Here is a 24382-nt window from a genome sequence, read left to right as displayed (position 1 = left end):
TCTTCGTTCGTCATCCAGTTAATGTTTGTCTTTAAGGATTTGAACATGATGTATCGACCCTCAGGGGGTCCTCTTTATTGTTTTGTGCATCTTCATCTCCTTCTTCTATCACCGGTAATCGCTTTTCTTTTGTAAAGTAAGTTTTAACCGATCATTAGTGCCACAAGTTATCTTAAAAAATGTTGAAGGTTAATAAAAAAAAAACCAAGATAAAACCAACTCATAACTAATTTCTTTTTATCAAATATCCCTTGAGATCGTTTCAAGGTTCAACGCCTTAAACGACTCTCTCCACTTTTCAAAGTTTAAAACATCGTTTCAAGGTCCAATGCCTTAAATGACTTTTATTCGTAATTAAAATCAATCTTTCAAAAGAAACATAAAAATAATTTAACACACAAACTTTCAGTCTTAAAGAACTACGTAAGTCTGAATTTCTCATCACACTTGAGGATACGTAGGAGCAAGGGCAACACCTTTGTCAACCCCGAAAAAATAATAAACATAAAAAGGGAAAATACATAATTTTGAAGTCATGTTTTGCACACTCGATTAAAGGCTACCGTCTCTCGTGACGGACGCGTGGGGTGCTAATACCTTCCCTGTGTGTAAACAACTCTCGAACCCTTATTCTCAAATCTCCAGACCTTCATCTTTTGGTTTTTCAAACGTTTTCCTCGAATAAAAATTGGTGGCAACTCCACGTGTTTTCTTCATGAGAAGACGTGCCATTTTGTTTTGCCTCACCCTCCCATCGAAGGGTAGGTTGCGATAGTGGCGACTCCCACGCATTTTCTTTTTTAGAAGACGCACCTTTTGGCATTTCGCCTCACCCTCCCGCCGTAGGGTAGGTTGCGACAACCTCACCACTCAGCTTAGTGTTTCACTCAAGTTCACTCGTATCACTCTTTCAAGGCTTTTTCTTTTATAATATGCACTCTTTCCTTTTACCACTCTTGCTCCTCTTCAGTTCTTAAGTAGAACCTTCGAGCTCAAAATTAAGAAGTATTCAATGTGAAATATGTCACAAATCAAAACTCAACTCAAGAAGCCAAAGATAGAAATACTCTAAGACAAAACTAAGGAATTTCAAAGACAAGCAAATATAATGAATGAATACTCAAAAGGAATGCCAAGGAAGACAAATTAAAAGACTCTAGAATGAAGAAAAGGATTGCCCCAGAATTGAACTAAGCTACATGTAAATAACTAACAAGACACAATTTTTTTTGGAAGTATAGGTATGTGAAAACTAGAAGGGAAACAACTCTGAATGTAGAACCTTTTTTCTTCTTTTTTTGTGTTTTTTTCTTCTTTTTTTATTTTATCTTTGCACCTTTTTTGGCACGAAATTCAAATTTGAATGCAAATTAGTGATTAGCCAGATCCAAATCTAGAATGTAAAATAATTTTGTCTCCAAATTTGAAAAAACAAATTTAGATCCTACAACTTCAATTATTCAAATCTATATTATAACAAAATTTTGGCTCCAAATCAAATTTAGATCATAACAACTTCAATTATCGAAATCTAGATTGTAACATAATTTTGGCTCCAAATCAAATTCAGATCCTAACAGCTTCAATTATCAAACTCCAGATTCTAATAGAATTTAAGCTCCAAATTTGAAAATTGGACTTTTTTATACCTTTTTTCTTTCCTTTTTTTGCACGAATTTTTTATTTTATATATATATATATATATATATATATATATATATATATATATATATATATATATATATATATATATATATATATAAAGTTAAACAGAAAGGGCAGAACAAACAAAGGAGAAAACACACAAGACCTGATTTCAAGAACCAAAGCTCCGATACCAATTGATGGAACTCTAGTTTGTGGATATAATTTTTAGCATCAACAACTTTTTGAAATTGGGGAAAATAAATAGGAAAAGGCAAAATTAGAAAAGGAGATGGAAAGAACAACATCATAATCTTGGAAGATTCATAAGTTGAGGATGATTCTCCACAAAGAATATAATTCTTTGATAAGAACCTAAGGTTCCACACAAGAACCAAGAGAGACACTCTCTTAACTGTGTTTAACATGAAATTTTTTCCAAACTGCCAACAAAGTGTTTAAGAAGACTATTTATAACTCCTACTAATAACCCTAAATTAGGCCCAAGGCCTAATAACTAATTTAATAATTAAAAGACTTAAAAATAACAATAAAAAGGTAGCAACCCATTACAAGTCCAAAAATAGGCCCGAAATACAATTAAAAGTGAAATAAGATCATCTAATTTATGAGCTTCACTTCTTCTTCTCTTTCCTCCATGAGAGATTTAGTCTCTCGCCAAACTCTTATTGAAATATCTTACTCCTAGCTCAAGTGATTGGTCCATCCATGTTGAACCCACCCAAGCCAAACTCTTCTTCCTTGGATAGTCCTCTATCATTTAATGAGGAAGAAGCTTGGCATAACTGTAAGGTTGGCTTTTAGACAAAGAAATAATCCCTCTGGTTGCTAACAAAGATAGTTAATTCCATAAAAAGTACTTTTGTTGCTTGAATTGCATTTACACATTCCAAAAGTACTGTTAGTTTTGATCAGCACTAGTTCAACTCCAAGTGATTTCAGTCACTTATCTAAGTGAGCAAGAGACTACTTCAGCCACCATCTCTTTGGGGCACTAAATATAGACAAAGAACATAGAACCATCCTTGGCAGCAACAACTAATGCAGGATTGTCCTTAATTCTAAGGTCCCTCAAACTATAAGTACTTCTCCTCAAGTTTCCTTTTTTACACACAAACAAATACAGTGCTAACCTTTAAAATGATATAGTTTTCTTATTGAATTGAATAAGAAAACTTGGATTTGGAATTTTGTCAATAACACAAAGCTATTTATGGCCTAAAACCACTGTCAAAAAGGACTTAACTCCTTAGATATGAGACCAATTGGTAGATTATCTTATTTGAATCTCCAATTCCACATGCCTTATACTCTTATCAATCTAAACTCCAAACCCCACCAATGAATAAAGACATGCAAATGGGAAATCTCCAAATATTAACCAAAATTGACTAAAGATCAACAAGAAGGTTCTGGTACATAGCATGGTTCACCTCAAAAACATAAACAACAAAACAAAGACTATATACATATATATTCACAAACAACTAGAGCTCGAACAAATCCTTGGAGACAAAAAAAAAAAAACTAACTGATAGAAACTCTTCAATTTCAAAAACTCACTTCAAGTTGCATAAGGGAAGGTATCAAATACACATGAGCTAGATATTTTATGAGCAATTCATTCATATTCGTACAATACATTCAAATGAGGGAAGGTATCAAACACACATTAGGTTACTCCAAATTCTTTGCCGCCAACCAAGGAAAGCTATGAGAAGAAACTAATCAATACAATACATTCATATTCAAAAGCCATAAACTAATTCAAAAGTCAAGAACTAAATATTTCATATTAACTTCATAAAAGGTTTCTCCAAAAAGTAGCAATATATAGCTTTTTACATAATCTTGCATATAAAACCCAAAAAGCCTCCTGCACAACTATATATCAACTTTTTTCTCAATGTCAAAAAAGTATGACCCTTCACAAGTATGTCTATATCCAAAAAGTGATCCAATAATTCCCTAAAAAATAATTAAAAGCCAATCATGCATCCTGCATCCTTGTCTTCCTTTTAGTTCTTTATTTTTTTTTTTTTGCCTTTTTTTAGGTCTTGCTCCTGTATCCTTTGTAGTGTTCACTCCTCCACTTGAAGATTCAACGGGCACTTGCAAATGCATTTGTGTTTGCTGAAATTGAAAAGACAAAAAAGTCAATTATGAAAAGGTGAAAATGTTTGTAGAAATTTAACTACAACAAGATCGGTTTACATAAAAATATATACATGAGTAGTGACTTCAGATTGTTGTGAACATACAACATTAGCTTGGACAGATTCAACATTTACATCACTTTTCTTTTATTAAAGCATAAAAATAATTCAAAATATTACATACTAAAACACTAGAATATTAATATAATAAAAGTTACAATATTAAATTATATATATATATATATATATATATATATATATATATATATATATATAAAGCTTTCTTGGTTTCCCCACTGGAGCCCTTTGATAGGTCCTATAATTATGATCAAACTCTTTGCAAGTTGAACATCAAACAGTATTGGACCTCTTGCCTGTTGGGTACCAAATTGCCCTTCAACCTCATTCTTCCTCCTAGCTTTCCTAGGTCTTCTTGGTAACCTTTTCAAAGCAAAAGGATCAATATTGGGGTAACCTTCCATTTTCTTAACATCCAGTTCAAGCATGGGGTGCAATAATTCTGAATAAGAAAGCAACCATTTTGAATTGTAAAATGTCAAGTCACAATAACTCTCAACATTGGCCCTTTTGTAATGTACACATGAACAAACATGTTTACATGGAAATCCTGCAATCTGCAAGTAATTACAGCCACACAACTTGTCATTAAGTTTGACCACAAATTGAGTGAATCCATCCTTAACTTGAAATTCATCAAATTCAGCATGGCTAACAACACAGTATCTACCATTTTGCATAGTTTTATCAAACAACACTATTACTCTAGGAGTCACCATGTAATTAGTAGATTGCAACATAAAACGGTTCATAATAGATTGCAACATTTCCAAAACAGTCTTATTTTTTGTCATCACCAATCCAAGCATTGAATACTCACTACAAGAAATTTTCCATGTAGCTACAGACATTTTTACCTATAGACATAATTTAGTGTAGGTAGAACTCAAATAAACTTATACCTACATGTGTTTAATGTAGGTAAAAACAAAATGACTTATACTTATCTATGTTTGATGTAGGTAAAAATAAAAGAACTTATACTTACCAATGTTTGCTATAGGTAAAATTTCTAATAACTTATACCTACGGAGCACTCTTAGTTATGAATATAATTAATTCTATATTAAATATATATAATTTTCCATGTTTAGTATAGGTAAAATCTCAAAGATTTTTAGAAAAGGTGTTTGCTTCCGCGAGCAGCGTCGTGACGCGAATCTTGAAGCCAGAGCGGACCTCGTGGTTCGCTGAGGACGGCACTGACCATAGTGGTGATGTTGGTACACTTCGCGTGTTGGAAGATCCAGTCATGGGAGTCTGCCGCCTTATGCGTGGCGCGCTCTACGCCTCGTACAGTGGATTCATTCCTCCGTCGTGATCGGAATCAGAGAGGAGCGCGGCGGAGGCGACGATGATGGAGATGGAAACAACGGAGAGATGGAATCGGCGATATGAATAGTAACATGTACATGATTTCATTTGGTATAGTGGAAATTATTTTCTCTCAAATTTCGAGCTTCGATCAATTGTGGTGGCTCTCCATTGTAGCTGTTGTCATGTCCTTCACATACTCCACTATTAGGCTAGGCCTTGGTATTGGAAAAGTTATTGGTATGAATTCATGTTATTCACATGTCCATCATGATGATATTTGTTCATCTTCAATCACTGGTAAGAAATCTTACTTGAATTAACCATGCAACAGAAAATAGAGGAGTCGGGGGAAGCCTAACCAGGATAACAGTTGGTACCGTGACTCAAACTGAAAAAGTTTGGAGAACCATGCAAGCTCTTGGTGACATAGCCTTTGCTCATTCATACTCCCTCATCCTTGGAGAACCATGCAAGCTCTTGGTGATATTTCATATTTGCATATGATTATATTTATAGTTTCTAGCAATTTTTTCATTTCAGCTTAATTCATATATTGCTGATTTGCAGGGTGTAAAATGTGGTATTTATGGTGCCAATTCTGCAGAATGGATTATGAGCATGCAGGTACATTTTATTTTTGAATTTGCTTCCCCTGTTTTCTTCTGAGTTTTTTCCATCTTAATTTTTCTGCTCACTCTATATGTTAGAGGTTTCTATTGTATTATTTAGATGTTGATATGTTGATTTTTGTTTCTTTTTTGTGCTAAGTATCTATTATTATTTCTATGTCTACTGTATTGTTTCTTTGGTAGTTGGATTTTTGTAGTCCTTATTGAGCTTAATGGAGAATAAAGTATTTCTAGATTGAAGCTTTGTTTCTTATATTGAATATCTACTCTCTGCAGAGAGTTCCACTTATTTTAATTGTTGCTCTATTCTTATGTTGTGCCAATGATTGGTATCCCTTCTCACTTAACAATAATGTTGTTGAACTAGCTTTTTCCACTTAATGGTTTTTAACATATTGGAAAACAATTGCAGGCTTGCAATGCTCATGGACTTTATTGTGTTCCTTTATATGATACCTTGGGTATGTTCACAGCTTCATTAAAATGTTTCTAAACCATGGTGACAGTTATATACTCAATTGCAATCAAAACTTGCTTTCCACATCTGTTGTACACAAGAGTTGCTACTATCAAGGGACAATAGTCTCAAAAGCTTTAATGTTGTGTGAAAAGTTACAACATTTATGGCCATATGACATTTTCAAGTAACTTTTACCACCAAATAATAAGTTCACTACTTTATGAACTTTTGAAAAACTTACCTGTTTATGTACATCTTTTTGAAAAATTATGTTAAGTGCTAAATTCAAACATCTATTGAGAACTTTTGTGACTATTCTGTATTTTTTTTATTTTGTAATTTTTCTCACCAAATAAGTAAGTTCACTAATCTGTATCCTATTGAAATTCTCACCTAATTTACGAACAAAGTCCTTTTAAAATAATGCAAGTAAAGAACTTACATTGAAACCAGTCCCATAACTAAAATTGCGATAACTTTTCTAACAATGATATGTTTTTTGAAGTTTACTGCCATGCAGTAAATTCAAATGGTGCATGGTACAGGGAGAATATCTCATTGTACAAATATTCATTTTTCAAATTAAACTTATAATTTTTAGTTGCTTTGACACTCTCATTCATATGACACAGGTGCTGGGGCTATAGTGTTTATTATATGCCATTCAGAGGTCTCAATTGCATTTGCAGAAGAGAAGAAGATACCTGAGGTTCTCCTATCTAAACCCTATGTTTTATAGCAGTTTAATTGTTAGGAAGGATTTGAGAGTTGTGTACAATCTTTTGTAAACAGTCAGTCTCACCCAAATATTTGTTTCGAAACTTTTCAGCTATTCAAAACATTTCCAAATGCAACAAAGTATCTCAAGAGTAAGTTTTGTTGATTCTCTCCTTTCTTTCCTAAAATGCTTGTGCTTTAGAAAGAAGCATTCATTTTTATGTCTTTGTTACAACAATTGTAAGCTTCGGAAAGGTTAACCCTAAACAAAAGCAAGAAGTTGAAAGTTTTGGGTTGGCAATATATTCATGGGATGAATTTGTACTAGTGGTGGGTTATTCATTTCATGTACTATTATGCTTTATCCACAAGTTTTATAATAGAAATGAAAGTGCTCCTTCTATAATTACTTGGCATTATCTGTAATTTCTAGACAGAAAAGGTATTGTTTCATAAGCTTGGTCCACATGCAATTGCCATGATAGTGGCATATGTGGACAACAATTAATGAATATAACTTTTTTGTGCAATGGAAATGAAAATGTAAGGATATCTTGTTAATGGAAACTTGGGGATTGTTTGGTTTGACCAATTTATACAGAATCATATACATTAGAATTTATTTTTCTGAGGTCAATTTCAGTCATGACCTCTAGGAATTAATTATGTCTTTTGCTTTGAATATTTTGTGTTTCCCACTCCTAATTCAATTTTTAATACTGCCACAGGGTCAAACTGAGAGCTTTGATCTTCCTATTAAGAAAAGGATGTATACATATCATACCTTCCACTCGCACATACTTTTGATAGGGTCATTGAGGAGATATTCATATGGCATGGTGCTTCAATAGGTTCTGGCGTGGGGTAAGTATATGTAGTATATGTATATCTGTCATTACGAAATGAACAATTGATGTAATAATTAAACTTTGGATTTGTTTGATTTCCTCCCCCCTCCCCCCCCAACAAAAGTTGAACTTCAGATTTGGAATATGACCATTATTTACTCAATGGCTGTAGGATGTCAAATTGTTAATTGATGATGTTGGGGAACTAAAACCAACTATTTTCTGTGTTGTTCCCCGTGTGCTTGATAGAGTGTACTCAGGTAAACTCTTGAAAATTCTCATGATTGTTGACAGTTTTTAATGATCTTTCCATAATCATATAATCTTGATGGTAAAATTATTATTTCAGTAGGACAAAGCTACTCTGCAAATTATTTCTTGATCATTGGAGTAGCATTTTTCTTACTTTTCTTTTTCATTTTTCTTCCTTCCCCTTCCCAATTGGGAGAAAAATGCATTGACTCTCAACCCCAATCTGATACACAGGTTTGACACAGAAGATTTCTTCTGGGGGCTTCTTGAAGAAGACATTATCCAACTTTGCTTATTCATAGTAAGTGTTGTTTTGTAGATAGTTTCTTGAGTAAAGGTGAAATCACAACAAACCTGCAATAAACTGTCATGGATCCTCTATAAGATATTAGGGAACTAAGATTGTTCCCATATGAATTCACTTACAAATTCATATTAAATTAATATTAATTTTTATTAGGTTGTATCTAAATCACTGGTGACCTCTTTAAGTAGGTACTTGAATATTCTTTTATTATTATTATTATTATTGGTAATTAGCTCTTCCATATTCTAATAATGCAAATTCTGAAATTTGATTGCAGTAAGCTTAATAACATGAAGAAAGGGATTAGACATGGAGAGGCATCTCCACTTCTTGATAAAATTGTGTTTGACAAGGTTTTAAAATTTATAAATTTGAACTCCCCCTCCCCTTGGTATGACAGGATTTTTTACTAATCATGATTTTACTACTTGATTAGGTAAAGCAAGGTTTAGGGGGTAGAGTACGTCTTATTTTATCTAGAGTCGCACCTTTATCTACACATGTGGAAGGTTACTTACAGGTGGTTACTTGCGTTCATGTCCTACAAGGATATGGTATACTCTTTTTAAATATGAAAATCAGACTTACACCATGCTATTATTTTTTAAAAATCAAGTCATTAAACAAATTGTAAATACTCCCATTTTAGTTATGCCTATTAAACTAAACTATTTTGTTTAACAACTGTTTATTATTATTTTCAAAACTCAAAAAGAAAGACAGATTTGAACTGTAATTATGTTTATGTGTGAACATGCGCACACAATAGAATCTCCTTTTATGTTTATGTAGTCTAACTTTGGATTTTGAATGCTAATTATATGGGTCTAAAATTGTTCTTGATTAATTAGATTAGGGAAATGGCGATTAGCTAATACTTCTAGATTTAAATTTATTTCTTATAAATATAAATCAATAAAATTAAGAGCACAACTATAAAATTATGTCTAACTGAAATATACGTGGAAGTTATTCTAATGTCTTGTCACTCTAATTTTGTGTATATATGCAGAAGATATTGTAGACATCTTTATGGTCCTTGTACTAGATTATGGCCTTGATGTCTTGTCACTCTAATAGTGGAGGGCCGGCTCTAGCCAAGGCCTAGGTAATTATGAACTTGGCAAAGCTAGTTGGAGTTGGAGCTGGAAGGATCGTTGGATTGTTGCACTACCCACATTCAATTATGTATGTTCTAAGCTCTCTCTAAGATCTAAACATTTACCTACAGTTGAAGATGATAGGTACATATTAAAGACTTTTACCTACAGTTAGGAGATGTAAGTAGAAGTTAATGACTTTTACCTATACACTATACATAGTAGGTAAAACCTATAGTGACAGACAATTCGCTGTCATTATATGCCCCCTCAAAGTTGATGGAAGAAGCGTTTGTAGGACAAAGTCTATCATACATTTACCTACAGATTTTTTATTTATAGTGATAGTTTTTGTCCGTAGGTATAGGTCATTTTTCTTGTAGTGACTTCACAAGCATTATTTGTAACATGGTTACTCTTGCAAGATGAATCATATGTGTGTCTAGCCCACATACGCTTTGATCGATCCTCAGATAATAACCAATCAGTTGCATCATTACTAATCTTCCTCAAAGCAGAAATCGCTTTGTCAAACATAAATTCATTATATGCCATGACATATGCCCAAAAGGGACCAATTAACATTAATGATCAAAACTTAGTTTTAAAATGATTCAACATATGGTTGCAATAAAACCTACAATTTAGTCACAATTATGGTAAATCAGAATCATTTGAATAAGAATTTTAGCACAAAAAACAAGTCAAGATATCATTGAAATCAGAATCACAACACAATAAACAAATCAAATATGTAGAATTTGACCTATGTTTTGCATATGGAAAAATATCAGTTATTGCTTGAGTCAGTCCCTGTACACATAGAGTAAAACATTATTTGCATATATACAAATACTCAAATTTACTTTACAAAATTGTACATTTACCTTTTGCATGTTAGACATGATAGTTAAACACTCATTCTTCCGTTCAACACTCCAATCTCCATACTCACCAATGAGGTCATACTCACTTTCAGAAGATTGGTTTATAATCTTATCCATTTCATAACTCTTATCATCATCACTTGCATAGACCTCATCATCAATGAATTGTCCACTAACATTCACAAGTTCATTCATAGATTCATTCATAGGTTCATTAACATTTTCATTTACGGGTTCATTCACAGGTTCCTTCATATTTTCTATGACATGTTCATTCACATTTTCTATCACATGTTCATGTAGGTTCCAAAACTCATCCTTTGTTCTACTAGCATACATATGAATATAAATTGAATTTTGATTCTCAACAAACATGTTCAACACATTAGCATCGGTCTTAAAGGGAAGAATTTTACCACTAGCAGTAGAATGAAACCACAAAATAAAAGGGTGACATGGTGGCAATTCTAAGTCATTAGCAATGTTGTTCACACAATCATGTGTGCCGAACATTCCAAACTTGTCAGAATCAACATTGCATATCTCACTTGGTTCGCCCCGTTGGTCCATAAAGTGGACCAAAATATCCACGTTGCTTGGTGCAAGACCTATGTATTCCACTTCATCCATTATGTTCCTGTGGCCCCAAATATCAATACTACTTTAATCAACAATAATAAACAAGTATTTTTAAGAATATCATGTGGTCCCAAACTGGTCCCCCATTGAAACCCCATCAGAAACAGGCGAGAATGAACAATCAAAATTAAATAAATAATCTTAAAAAGCAACCTATATACAAGATCTAGTGATCACTTACAAGCAGAACCCTAGTGCGAACAGAAATCGTGGAACAGGAAGAGAAATAAAGGCACTCGTGAATGTCGAAGAGGATGACAAACTATGATGCTCGTGAATGTCGTGAGAGGAAGAGGAACGATGACGTGAAATCGCAAACTAGAAGAAGAAATTGCGAACAGAGGAACAAATATCACAAAATGGAAAAGGAACAAAGGAGCGTTCACTTGATTTTCGAGAGGAACCCTAATCGTGAACAAGAAGATGAATATGTGAACAGGAACCCTAATTTCTGAGAATATTGGGAGGGGATAATTAGAAAGGATAGGTATGATTTTGCAATTAAAATATTAGAATAATTTCTTCTGCTCACATATTTCAATTGACTCTAGTTAACGATGTTAACAGAATGTGATAAAAGTAATGTAAAAAAAGGGAGGAATATAGGGTGCAATTTGAGAAAAACACAGGGGTGCAAGTGTAATTTACTCTAAATCTAAACCTAAATTCATCACCTTCATTTTTGAATTGGCACACCTCAAAAATCTATCAACGAAATAAACATAGCTCCATCAGCCATCATCGGAATAGCCATAGCCCCAGATGAGGTCTCCATCATGAACATGTCCAAAGCCCCAGTCGCCACCTCCAAACCCTTCTTCGTCACTTCGTCATGTCCAAAGCCCTCTTAAACACCTTCACCATTGGCTCTAAACCCTCCTCTAAAACCTTTGTCGCTCCCTCAGCCTCCTCTGCCACCCCATCCAAAACCTCATCCACCTCCTTCGCCGTCCCTTCCAAACCCTTCTCTGATGCCCTTTCCTACCCCTTTTTTGCCACCAAGTGAAACATCGAGGACGTTGAGGAGGTCATGTAGAAGCCATGGAACTTATGCCCCAAAAATTGGCGCTCCCTAAGGCTGATTTGATTGGAGGCCTCGAGGATTTCCAAAAGCCAAGATTGACACATAAAATGATAGTGTTTCAATGAAGCTTTTTTATTTGTCGTAGAAGACAACGAAGAAGAAGGATTTTAGTTAGAAATTTTCTTTTTCTTACATGCGAGACACCTAGTGACAGTGCAATCCATCAACTTTCATTTTTTATTTTGATTTTGGTTTTAAGGTTACGTTTATAGATTATTTGATTTTGATTTTGATTGTGTTCGTTGAATCGACAATAAATCTCTAAATCAAGTTTTATTTATTTTTTGTTTTGGTTGTGACAGAGAAGATGTTTGTGTTTTGTTTTGATTTGAGTAACAATATAGAGAAGATGATGGTGTTCATGGTGGTGCTCGGTTCAGAGAAGATGATTGTGTTCATGGTGTGTCATGTTTTGGTTATGACATTAATTAAATTTAATTAATTATAAACTTTATAATACATTGAATTTGATTCATTAAATTTTTAATAATATATCTAATGGTGATAATTATTGGTTCGACCCATGAACCACTTCTTTAGTGGGATCATGGTTGAATCTGTCATCAACCGTAATTACTTTTTATCCTCTACAGTGTTAATAAGGAAGTTGGAAAAATCCCAAACATTCATTTTTAATGGCTAGAGTTGCAACTGCATACTCTACAATTTCAAAAGAATCTGTAGAGGATCCCGATCCGTTGGATAATTGGATTCTTGAATGTGTATTAATGTGTATTAAGTTACTTCTGTTAGCTTTTTTATAAGCTTTTATTTTAATAATTTTTTAAAAAAATGAGATACTTAAACTTTTAAGAGATTTTATATAAGGGTGTTTGGCCCAACGAACTCTTTTTTAAGAAGAATATATATAAGTTTTAAAAAAATTGGGCGAAACGCCAACTTAGTATCAACATCTTGTAACTTTATATTTAAATTTAAATTATTGTAGTTGATTGTAAGGCGTTGACCAATTTATTAATGCTTAGTATAAATGTCATTATTGAAACAATTGGTACTTGTTTATACCAACATGTTGTAAATGTCTATTTTCCAAAAATTTGATAGTTGGACAAATTTTAGGTGAAGTATTTTAAGTATTTTTAATATTATTTCTAAATTAAAATTAGAGTTCTAGTTTAATGATCAGCATCGACTTTTAATTTTTTTATTGTACAATGAGATGAAGTTTTAATATAATTAAAAATATATAAAATATTATTACACCTAATTAAGCTTTATTATTTTATAAAGTTTCGTACATCAATAGGAATATAATTTCTATATTTTGTGGTATATATCCTTGTGCTTTTTTAGGACAAATTTTAAAACTATTTACCAAAAAAGTTTTAAGGAAAAAACATATTACATAATTAAGTGCGCAGTGAAACGCACCAAAAATTTCCAGGAAACCTTAGGGCCATATATAAGCTGGATTTTGCAAGAATATATTGTACTTCTAGAATGTGGAATCCGTTATGAACCATGGCAACTATTAAATCAAAAGTTTTTAGGTAAAATACACTTTCAGTTTTTATTTTTCTTTTATAATATTCTATTTTTCTCTCATTTTTAAAAGTTCAATTTAATTTTTAATATTTTTATAGTGAGTCAAAATATTTATTCTCAAAATAATAATAATTTTCATTTTAAGACACATTTTTTAAATAAATTATGATGCAAAATTTATCTCATTATATATATATATATATATATATATATATATATATATATATATATATATATATATATATATATAACTAATTGATTTATTTGAGGATACCTACTACTCAAACTCAACCTTTAATTGAATTGGTTACATCCGTTAATATACATCCTCGTAATTCAAAATATATTTAAGTTAAATTTTGTTGCAAAAGAAAAAAAAAAAGACTCGCAATACATTTTAGGCCGAATAGATAATGGACAACAAGCAAAATGGATCCTTCAAGATTAAGGTTTGGTTTGTTTGTGGGGGAGAAAAAAGAAGAGAAATAAGTAAGAAATATAATAGAAAGAGAAGTGATTTGGTTGAGGTGAAATAGAATGAAATATTTGAATTAAAATTAGTTAGTAGATAAGAAAAGTAAAAAATAATTAATATTAAATAAACATATGTTATTATTATTATTATATTATTATTATTTATTATTGTTGTTTATGTTTATTATTACTATTATTTATTTATTATTACTATAAAAAAAATATAAAACATTCAAAAATAAAAAATAAAATAAAAAATCACCTCTATCTGCTGCAACTAGCAACAAGCCATGCACCCAATAGGAACAGTATTTTCCGCTCAAATCTGCTCATGTTGGAGATGAAATGCAGTATCAGTATTTCTTTGCACTTCTTCCCATTTAGGTGCAACCAAACCACGCACACATCCCAACATCCACTCATTTATTTTCTCTTCCATCCTTCTCCTCTCAATTTAGCCACAATCAAACCACCCCTAACGTAGAATTGGTATAATTTTTAAAAATGAAAAAAAAAAAATCCTCTACTGAACATTTACTTAAATACTGTGCTTTTAAAATTGAATAAATGAAGATGGTAATTTAAGATTTAATGATCTAACTAATAATACATGATATTCAAAATTAAACATGAAATTTAATCAAATATATCATAACATTAAGTTTAATAACAAACAATAATATCTATTAGTAGCTATAATTAGAAATCAAACAAATATAGTTGTTCATAATATTGATTTTTTCAATTAAAAAATAAAATGTTTCTCAAGCAAAGTGGGCCAAATTGATTTTTGATCATTTTCACATATTTATCAAATTTTAAACCCCTTCAATCAATTTTATAGGGCATTGTTAACCCATTGACACTCATTAATTTCATGATTTTTCTATTTTATCCTTCCATAAAAGGAATACGCATTAATTTCATGATTTTTCTATTTTATCCTTCCATAAAAAGAATACGGATTATATGACCTGTATATCTTTTTTATAAATAAAAAATTATTATTAAAAAATTAATTTATTAATAAATTAAAAAAATATATATAAATTAACTAATCGTATGAGTTATATCAAAATTAATTATTACAAAATTTGTTATTTAAATTTACATACACATTAAATATACATTAAAAATTTTAGTATTATATATAATAATATTATTTATTTTATAACATAACTGATCTATTATCTCAATTCGTTAAAGTGTCGTACTAATAGTCTAGAAGTCACAAAGTCACATATGCTTGAGTCATTTTGTTGAGTGCACACCAGCAATGCTCATCTGTTTCTTTCAAGGACAAGCTTTTTAAAGGTTAAATTAAATAAAATAGCATAGTGATTAATTCCCAATTTAATCGATCCATCCAAATAGTTGGATCTGATTGGTTGTGAAAATCCTACTTAAATCTCACTTATCAACTTCCAACTATCAAGCAAAATAAAAAAAAAAATGAAGTGTGTATCACTTAACTCATATATCATCTTTAGTCAGATTAGTTTCAAATTTTCATTTTATTTAATGTGCCATCCAGATTGGATCATAATCCGCTCACTAAGCCTTAGCCTCTACGCACCCGGATAATATACGATCTATAAAGATAATGTCCTTAAATACCTTGATACGTCATTATATCCGGAACTGCAATCATAAGGGAGGGGGGATGGATCATAAACAATGACAAATGTCTCCCTCCTTCACCTAAGAAGACATGTTAAAGAATATACTTCACTAAAGTATTTTAGATTAGATCGTTTAACGAAAATCTTTTCCGAAATATTTAATAACCTTATTATTAATTAACAAGGCTGTAAATACAATTCATTAAAAAATGAAAATAATCTTATATGTGTATATTTACTTCAATTTTTGTTATAGTTTATATAAAAAATTTATTTGTGTTTAGTACTTATAATTACGGATAACATGATTTCAATCATTTATTAAAAGATTTAAAGTTTATGATTTTATAATTTTTAGAAATTATAAATGAATAATTTTTTTAAGAATTAGTTTTAGAAAAAAACATATATAATAATTTTAAGAAATTTTATGTAAATGATGTTTGGGCCAACTTCTTTTAAGAAGAAAAAAGTGAAAAATAAGTTTTGTCAAACACTACCTTACACCCCATTCTTAGACAACCAATAAATAATTGATAAGATCGCACTACTACAAAAAAGTAGTTTTAACATCGACTTATTAACATCGATTTTAGATAAAACTGATGTTAAGTTAAACGCGGTGACATATTTGTAAATAAAGTATCCTTCTTAATATCGGTTTTCCAAAAAACCGATGTTAGCTAATGATGTTAACATCGATTTTTTCAAAAACCAATGTTCACTAATGATGTTAACATCGGTTTTTCAAAAACCGATCTTAACGTATGATATGTTAACATCAGTTTTTCAAAAAACCGATGTTAACATCATTAGTTAACATTGGTTTTTGAAAAACCGATGTTAACGTATGATATGTTAACATCGGTTTTCCAAAAAATCGATGTTAATGCATACACGTTAACATCGATTTTTCAAAAACCGATGTTAACATCATTAGTTAACATCAGTTTTTGAAAAACCGATGTTAACGTATGATATGTTAACATCGGTTTTCCAAAAAATCGATGTTAACATAAACCTTTTTTTTAATTATTTATATATTTTAAAAAATCATATATTGCGTTATTAATTATATTTTAATTAAAAAAATATAATAATTAATAAACAATTATAAATTCAAAAGGTTAGCATTTCAAAATTAAACTAAATTTTTAAAATTAATTTCGTAATTTTAATTTTATTATTTCATGATTATCATTAAATATAACACACATTTATATAAATTATTTGATATTAGTTAATTTGAAAAAAAAACTGTTTTTAATAATAGAGTTTAACTTTTATAGAATTTTTATAGAATGTTGGTAAAAAATAATTATATCGTAAAAAAATTAAAATTTATTATTAATATATTTTTATTTAATTATTATTAAAATAAAAAATTATATTTCTTCTGATTGTTTTACATATATTATATTTCTTTTGATTGTTTTAATCAAATATGGTAATTAAGCATTTGCTTTCAAAATACTACTACATTAATTAATTGTTCTCACCAAACTTGCCCTCAAACCATAATAATAACTAGCGTTAAATTATATATTGTGGTTGAAAGGGAGATCAAATTCGAATAGGGATTATGATATTGGCGGAAGTGAAGTCATGAGCAAAGTGTTCAATGCTTTTGGTGTAATTTCTGTCATCATGATTTGCAACGCGAGTGGCTTGCTCCCCGAGATACAGGTCATATTTATATTCTTCTTTTTCTTACACAAATTAATTGCATTGACACTTACATAAATAGGGACGAAAAATTATTTTTTTTCTCTCAAGAAAACATAATAAATTAACTAGCCAAGTTTGCCGAAAGTGGATAATTAATGCCACTTAACCTGTGGAACGTTACATAGATAGAAAATTGCTTTTAATTTTATTCATTCAAATATTTTATTAACATCGATTTTCAAATAACCGATGTTAATATAAACTTTTTTTTGATTATTTATATATTTTTAAAAAAAATCATATATTGCGTTATTAATTATATTTTAATTAAAAAATAAAATAATTAATAAACAATAATAAATTCAAAAGGTAAGCATTTAAAAATTAAATTAAATTTTTAAAATGAATTTTGTAATTTTAATTTTATTATTTCATGATTATCATTTAAATATAACACACATTTATATAAATTATTTGATATTAGTTAATTTGAAAATATAAAAAAACTGTTTTTAATAATAGAGTTTAACTTTTATAGAATTTTTATAGAATGTAGGTAAAAAAAAAATTATAAATAATCGATGTAGAAAGCATATTTTCTAATAGTGAGAGGTATAATATAAAAAAAGTGTCCTTCATTTATTAAATTCAATTAAATTTATTATAAGAAAGACATAATATAATTAGTTTCTTTAATAAAGATTTGATCTTACAAAGATGTTAAATGTTTATAAAAAAAACATTTTATCTTGTTATCTTCTGCTTATGTAAATGAAATAAAATATATATGTAGCCAACTAACTAAATCAGATTTTTTTTTACACAAACTAAACCAGAAATTTTATAAATATATTTTCTCTGTATTTTGTTAATATATCCTGTATTATTAACTAAAATTTATAAAGTTTCATTTTTACAAGAAATATATTATTAACTAAAATTCTTAATATACTAAAATATACCTCTTGAGTGTAATACAAACTAAATACAATAACACAAAATTTATTAAAAATAAATATAAGATATATTTATAAAATGTCCTATAAATTTTATAAGAAATAATACTAATGTTGTAAAATATATTAAAAATAAACACAATATATTATTTTAAAATTTCTTGTTGGTCGATTTTATTAATAACAATTTAAATTTTAATGATTTATTTTATATAATTTATATAATAAAATTTATAAATATAATTTATATGTATTTTAAACTGAGCGTATACGTAGTTTTTAAAATATATAAATGCTAATCTATTTAATATATTTTATATGGTATAGTTTACATAATATATTTATATTAAAAAATACATATAAAAATTGGTTTTTTTTATTCTACAAATGTTTTAATATATATTTATAAGATCAAATTTTAATTAAAGGAAATTAATTATATCATTTCTTTATCAGAAGGGATCAAATAAAATTTAGTAAATGAATAGCACTTTTCTTTATATTTTTCATTTGTCAATTATTTATTAATTGTGTGTAAAAATGAGATGCGTGTCTACACATGAATATATCCACTTGCAAATGGTTTTAGGCATGAATTAATTTCGCAGGAAAAAGACCCAACCACTTCAAAGTGCATGTGAGCATTGAGTGGATGCCCTCAATAGTAGAAAATTAATCTTTTGGTTGACGTTTAATTTCTAACGTGCTATTTCTTTTATATTGTAATAAATAAATAAAAAATTAAATATGGCATTTGAATTTGATGGCTTAAACAAGTTTCCAACACTTATTTAGGCATCTCCCACATCTCCCAAGCATCCCCTTGCGGAAGCTCTTTAAAAAGACATACCTAAGCCAACAAAAGTGTGACTGTAAGTCATTTTGTATTCTCTTTTGCTGGTTTCGTTAGTCTCTTCTATATCTTTTTCTCTCTCTCTTCATCTTGGTCCAAAGGGGCTCTTCCTTTGTCTAACTATAGATCAACAAAACTTCCTCATTTCAAGAATTAGCCTCGGCCATTTTGGTCAAAAATTACGGGTCATGGACGAAGCCTCATCCTCAAATAGCCAACAGAGGCTTACTAGGGCATCAAGTTTGGGCAGATGTGCTGATTCTATGTATTTTACAATGATTTCTATTAAAAGCGACACCGTTGGAGGATGTAGCGTTTCCTTTGTTCCAGAGCAACTTCAAAAATCAAAAGTGGAAGCTTACATGCCACAGGTGGTCTCCATAGGACCCCTACACAAGGGAACTAAAAGGGACCTTCTATACATGGAGGAGACCAAATGGCGCTGCATGACGTATCTCTTACTTCGAACCAAGAAAGACGAAGCGGGTATGTTTTTTCTAATGACAATGTGCATCGAAGCTTTGTCGAGGGCAGATGACATGGTTCGCGCATGCTACAATACTTATGAGATTAAGTTCGATCGCCACGAACTCGCCAAAATTATGGTACTGGATGGTTGTTTTCTGCTAGAGCTTCTCATATGTGGATCACCCGAATTAGACGAACGGTTAAGGTGGACCTTAGATGAACCTAGTCCCGGAGCTGAAGTCATAAAAAGAGAGAAGGTCTTGTCGGATTTGACGATGATGGAAAACCAAATCCCTCTCATAGTTCTCAAAAGGATCTCTGGAATACTTTTTCCCGAAATTTTTACAGACGGTGGTACAGACAAATTGATACAAAATCTTGCACTTTCTATATTGGGCTACAACGCTCCGGATTCCGATTTCAAAGCCTCTCATTTACTCGAGTTTGTTCACCAGGATTTGAAGAGTTCTATAAGCAGTGGAGAAGTTCCAAATACCAGACATGGAAAACAAAATCTACAGCGCTGCGCTACTAGGCTCGAAGCAGCTGGGGTTACAATCGGACCTCCACAGGCACAGAGCGAGAATGCAAATATGGAAGCTGGGGTAACAGCTGAACCTGCAGAGGCACAGAGCGAGGTTACAACACAACCTTCAGAGGCACTGAGCGAGGCTGCAAATATGGAAGATGGGGTTACAGACAAACCGCCAAAGGCACAGAGCGAGGTTACAACTCAATCTCCAGAGGCACTGAGCAAGGCTGCAAATATGGAAGTTGTGGTTAATGTCAGACCTAGGGTTGCAGCTGAGACCAGGTTTGACTTGAAGGTAACATTCAGCGACGGGAAACTAGAAATTCCGCAACTACATATTACTGAAACCACCGAAGCTAAGTGGAGAAACTTCATTGCTTGGGAGCTTAAGAGAACTACCCTAGAAAAACAGCGCGGGGTTAGGAATGAAGATAGAATTAGCTGCCAATTCATTTCTTATGCTTTGTTCTTTCAAAGTTTGACTTGTTCCGTCCACGACGTTAAACTGCTTCGGGATAGAAATGTCATAGTGGTACATAAATTAATGAGCGACGAAGATTTGCTGAATTTATTTCATAACATCATAGAGGGAGTTCCTGATGCTGAGATCGAGATGGATTCCTGGTTTGCTCAGGTGATTGAGAATTTGAACTCGCACCCAACTACTGTAGATCGTGTCACGACAACCAGTAAAATCATGTGGCATATTTTCATATGCTTTCTAACATGGAGCTGGTACCAATGTAGAGGCACATATCGGGGGTTGAGACGTGTTTATTTTCCTTCGGGATGGAAACTAATAGCACTGCTTGCAGCTGCACTGGGACTTGGTCTAACCATCGCCCAGACTGTTTTTTCGGCACTCGGTCAATAATTAATGTCTTATTTTTTGAAACTAACTCACCCATGTTTAAGTTTACTGAAAACAAAAAAAGTGTCGACTTCACTAGGCTTTGTCTTTCATGTTTCAATGATGTGCTGGTTTTGTTTTTTCCTTTTTTTTTTCTTGAATGATAATGTATTATTTAGATTTTCAGTTCCATTTGTTGCTTATAATAAGGATGAGAGTATATAACAAAATTAATATATGTATATTATATCATTTATACTTGTTCACGCAGTTTAATTAGTGTCTCCTTGTTTAACCAATGACTCCTTAATCTAATACATTGATAGAGTCATCGAATAATTCTATTTTTAAAACATTGATTTAGATAGTTATGTAATTTGTTCATTAATCCTAATTGATTATTTATTTATTTATATAGATTATAGTTATATTCTGTTTAAGGTGTAATTCTAGCATTGTTCACTGATAATCAGTACGAACTTAATTGATTAGACTTAATTTGGGTTTTAATTTTTTTTATGGATAATCCAAACCTAACCAATACAATTAACATCAAATTAGTTTGGTTAAAATCATCGGGTTATAAAATTAGAAAAATAATTGACTGGATCATCAAGTTAGTTTTATTTGAAAAAAGATAAATTAGAGAACCAAACTTATTGTAAATGGTTTGGATTGTAGGGATGATTTGTCAGGTCGAGTAGAGCTATTCTAAGCAACAAAACTCTGTCTTTGAGTCACTGAGTATAATTACATACTTAAAACCTAAACTTGAGATCATTTGTTAAGGTTAAAACATCTTCACATTATTTGATTCACGTGAACAATGGTCCTAATTGAGTACCTTATTAAATATTGAATTTCTTTCCTTAATGTATGTAAACACAATTATATTTTCATCCTATCCTATAATGTATTTTTTTTACAGGCCTATAATGTAAATCTAAAACAATTGTTGAAATGTATTTATGCAATGCATGAAGTAATTAGAAAATATTTTATCTATGATGTTATTGAAAAAATAATTTAAGATTGTTTTGTAATAAAAAAAATGGTTTAATAAATTATTTACTTTACTTAAGTAATTTTTTTTAAAAAAATATCAAAAATATTACACAAGAGATTTTTCTTGTTAGTAGAAATTGAACTTAGACATAGGCAGTTTGAAACAAACTACTTATATTGTTTAACCAAGTTAGATTCCTTTAATTATATAATAGAATCTAAATATTGTTATAATTAACATCTAATTGTTCAAATATAATATTTATATTTATTTTTAAAATTTTAAATACTATTTGATAGATGCTACTAAAAAAATTATGTTTAATTGATTTTATAATTTATGCATAAATTATTTTTCCATTAAAATCTAGTTATTATTTTTAAAAATTATAAAAATTGGATATGTTTAAATTTAAAGTTATTATTAAAATGCATATTTTTAATAAAATAATATATCTTAATTATTTTTATTATATTATCTACTTAAGAGTGATTAATTACAATAAAAACGAACAGTAACTTTAGGTAATCGTACTCTCAGTATCAAGAGTTGAAGAATTATTATTGTAAATATCTATCACTTATCACTTGACCATTATCAATAACTTAAGAAATAATCTTGTAATAGTGCTTATAGACATACTATATCAAATACCAAAAATTTGAAATATTTCATATAAAAATTAATTAAATATCTTCTAACATAAAAATATAAAAATATTGTTGAAGCTATATTTAAACCATGCATGAAGTATTTATATATAAAATATATTTACAATGATAGCAAATAAATAACTTCAAATATTTTGTAATGAAAATATAATTAAAAACTAATTTACTCATGACCTATTAAATTCCTTGCTATATGTAGATGGTGTGAGACAAGTTGAATGGTGTAACATCTCATACGGATCATACCATAATGAGAAAGATTCAGAGATTATACAAGTATGAAACTATATGATAGAAAATGATTTAGAGGAAATAATTAGTATTACCTATACTAAAAAGATGCATTTACTTTTCGATAGCTCATTAATGAAAAATTCTACATTTAAGTGTGTTTAGCTTATAACAATTATGAGATAGGTGAAAAATGGTTTGATGATAAAATGCTGAAAAATTTTGTGTTAATTTGTGGGGACAACTAACAATCCTAAAAGTAGTCAAGTTGGTTTGATGTCTCGAAAATGGTTATCTACGAAAGAATTCTAACCAACAAGAATGTTAAGTGGAGTATCATCGTGTGAAGTATTGTAAAATGTAAGTCGTCCAGGTGTCAATAGTTAGGGGCATTACAAAAGGGATGCCCTCCACCACTAAATGAAATAGTACAAATTTGTGAATTTTAAACAATGCAACCTTGTGCAATGCATCCTTAGAAAATATGTTTTTTACATCAGTTATTTATGACTTTCCACATCGGTTATTAACCGATGTTAAAAGTATTATCGTTAATATCGGTTTTTAAAAACCGATGTTAACGTAAAATTGACAACATCGATTATTAAAATAATCGATGCTATATAATAAGAATTACATCAAAAAAAGGTATGAATGTTGACAGTTAACATCGGTTTTATGTAAAACCGATGTTAACTTATACATTAATATCGGTTTTCTATAAAAACCGATGTTTACTTCCAAACGTTAACATTAGTTTCACTCAAAAACCGATGTTAACTTATATGTTAACATCGGTTTTCTAGAAAACCGATGTTAACATTTTAAATTAATATCGGTTTTTAGCAAAAATTGATGTTAACGTATAAGTTAATATCAATTTTTTACAAAAACTGACGTTAACGTTTTTTATATTAACATTGATTTTTAAAAAAAATTGATGTTGTTATTAGGAATTTTTTTAAATACACTTTCTGTCTTTACAAAAAACCCAAAATTTAACCTGTAAATTTCAAATAAGACCACACAACACAGCATATATCATTTGCATTCTGCTTTGAAACAGTTTTTAGTAGAAAGCTAGCTAGTAAACTATCAATTGTAAAAAATCAATTGATAACTATGAATAAATAATTTATTAATAACTATTAATAAAGAATATTCAATGTTAAAAGGAAACAACAATTGTAAAAAATATAAAGCAAGCTAGTAAACTAATTAAGTAAACTAAAATTACATAGTTCCCTAACATCCTAAGTTTGATTTCTAACTTTGAGATAATATTGTGCCCACTGGATGCGAAGTGCCTTCAATCTCTCTGCTTCCAATGGTCTAACATAATTAAAATACTGCATGATCAAATAAAACATAAGTTAATAATGTAATACCAATCATAACAAAATCAA

At 30.2% G+C, this 24382-nt stretch overlaps 2 protein-coding genes and 1 long non-coding RNA gene across 3 annotated transcripts; all 3 read left to right on the top strand.

Annotated features, from left to right (window-relative positions):
• The first annotated feature begins 5772 nt into the window (after positions 1-5772).
• On the top strand, positions 5773-7014 carry LOC114405038. Its single transcript, XR_003665165.1, has 3 exons — positions 5773-5840; positions 6258-6306; positions 6938-7014. It is a non-coding gene; the product is annotated as an uncharacterized LOC114405038 (long non-coding RNA).
• An 839-nt stretch (positions 7015-7853) lies between these two features.
• Positions 7854-9506, top strand: LOC114374525 (long chain acyl-CoA synthetase 4-like). The gene is made up of 6 exons (XM_028332218.1): positions 7854-7886; positions 8043-8130; positions 8357-8423; positions 8707-8782; positions 8866-8938; positions 9442-9506. Exons 1-6 carry the CDS (start codon positions 7854-7856, stop codon positions 9504-9506), a joined length of 402 nt encoding a protein of 133 aa, XP_028188019.1.
• Positions 9507-19406: 9900 nt separating this feature from the next.
• Positions 19407-21092, top strand: LOC114374441. Its single transcript, XM_028332109.1, has one exon. The coding sequence runs from the start codon at positions 19407-19409 to the stop codon at positions 21090-21092; it is 1686 nt and encodes a 561-aa protein (XP_028187910.1).
• Positions 21093-24382: the final 3290 nt, after the last annotated feature.

This window comes from Glycine soja, chromosome 1, assembly GCF_004193775.1.
Source record: "Glycine soja cultivar W05 chromosome 1, ASM419377v2, whole genome shotgun sequence".
NCBI lineage: Eukaryota > Viridiplantae > Streptophyta > Magnoliopsida > Fabales > Fabaceae > Glycine > Glycine soja.
The sequence above is the reverse complement of the archived record's forward strand: the minus strand, read 5'-3'. Positions and strand labels throughout refer to the sequence as shown.

Bases quoted from the DNA above. Each gene is read 5' to 3' on its own strand.
- LOC114374525 (XM_028332218.1), top strand. From the start codon at position 7,854: ATGGCATGGTGCTTCAATAGGTTCTGGCGTGGG. The intron at 8,131-8,356 runs GTAAACTCTTGA...TCTGATACACAG, and splicing joins GCTTGATAGAGTGTACTCAG to GTTTGACACAGAAGATTTCT. The intron at 8,783-8,865 runs GTTTTAAAATTT...CTACTTGATTAG, and splicing joins ATAAAATTGTGTTTGACAAG to GTAAAGCAAGGTTTAGGGGG.
- LOC114374441 (XM_028332109.1), top strand. From the start codon at position 19,407: ATGGACGAAGCCTCATCCTCAAATAGCCAACAGAGGCTTACTAGGGCA.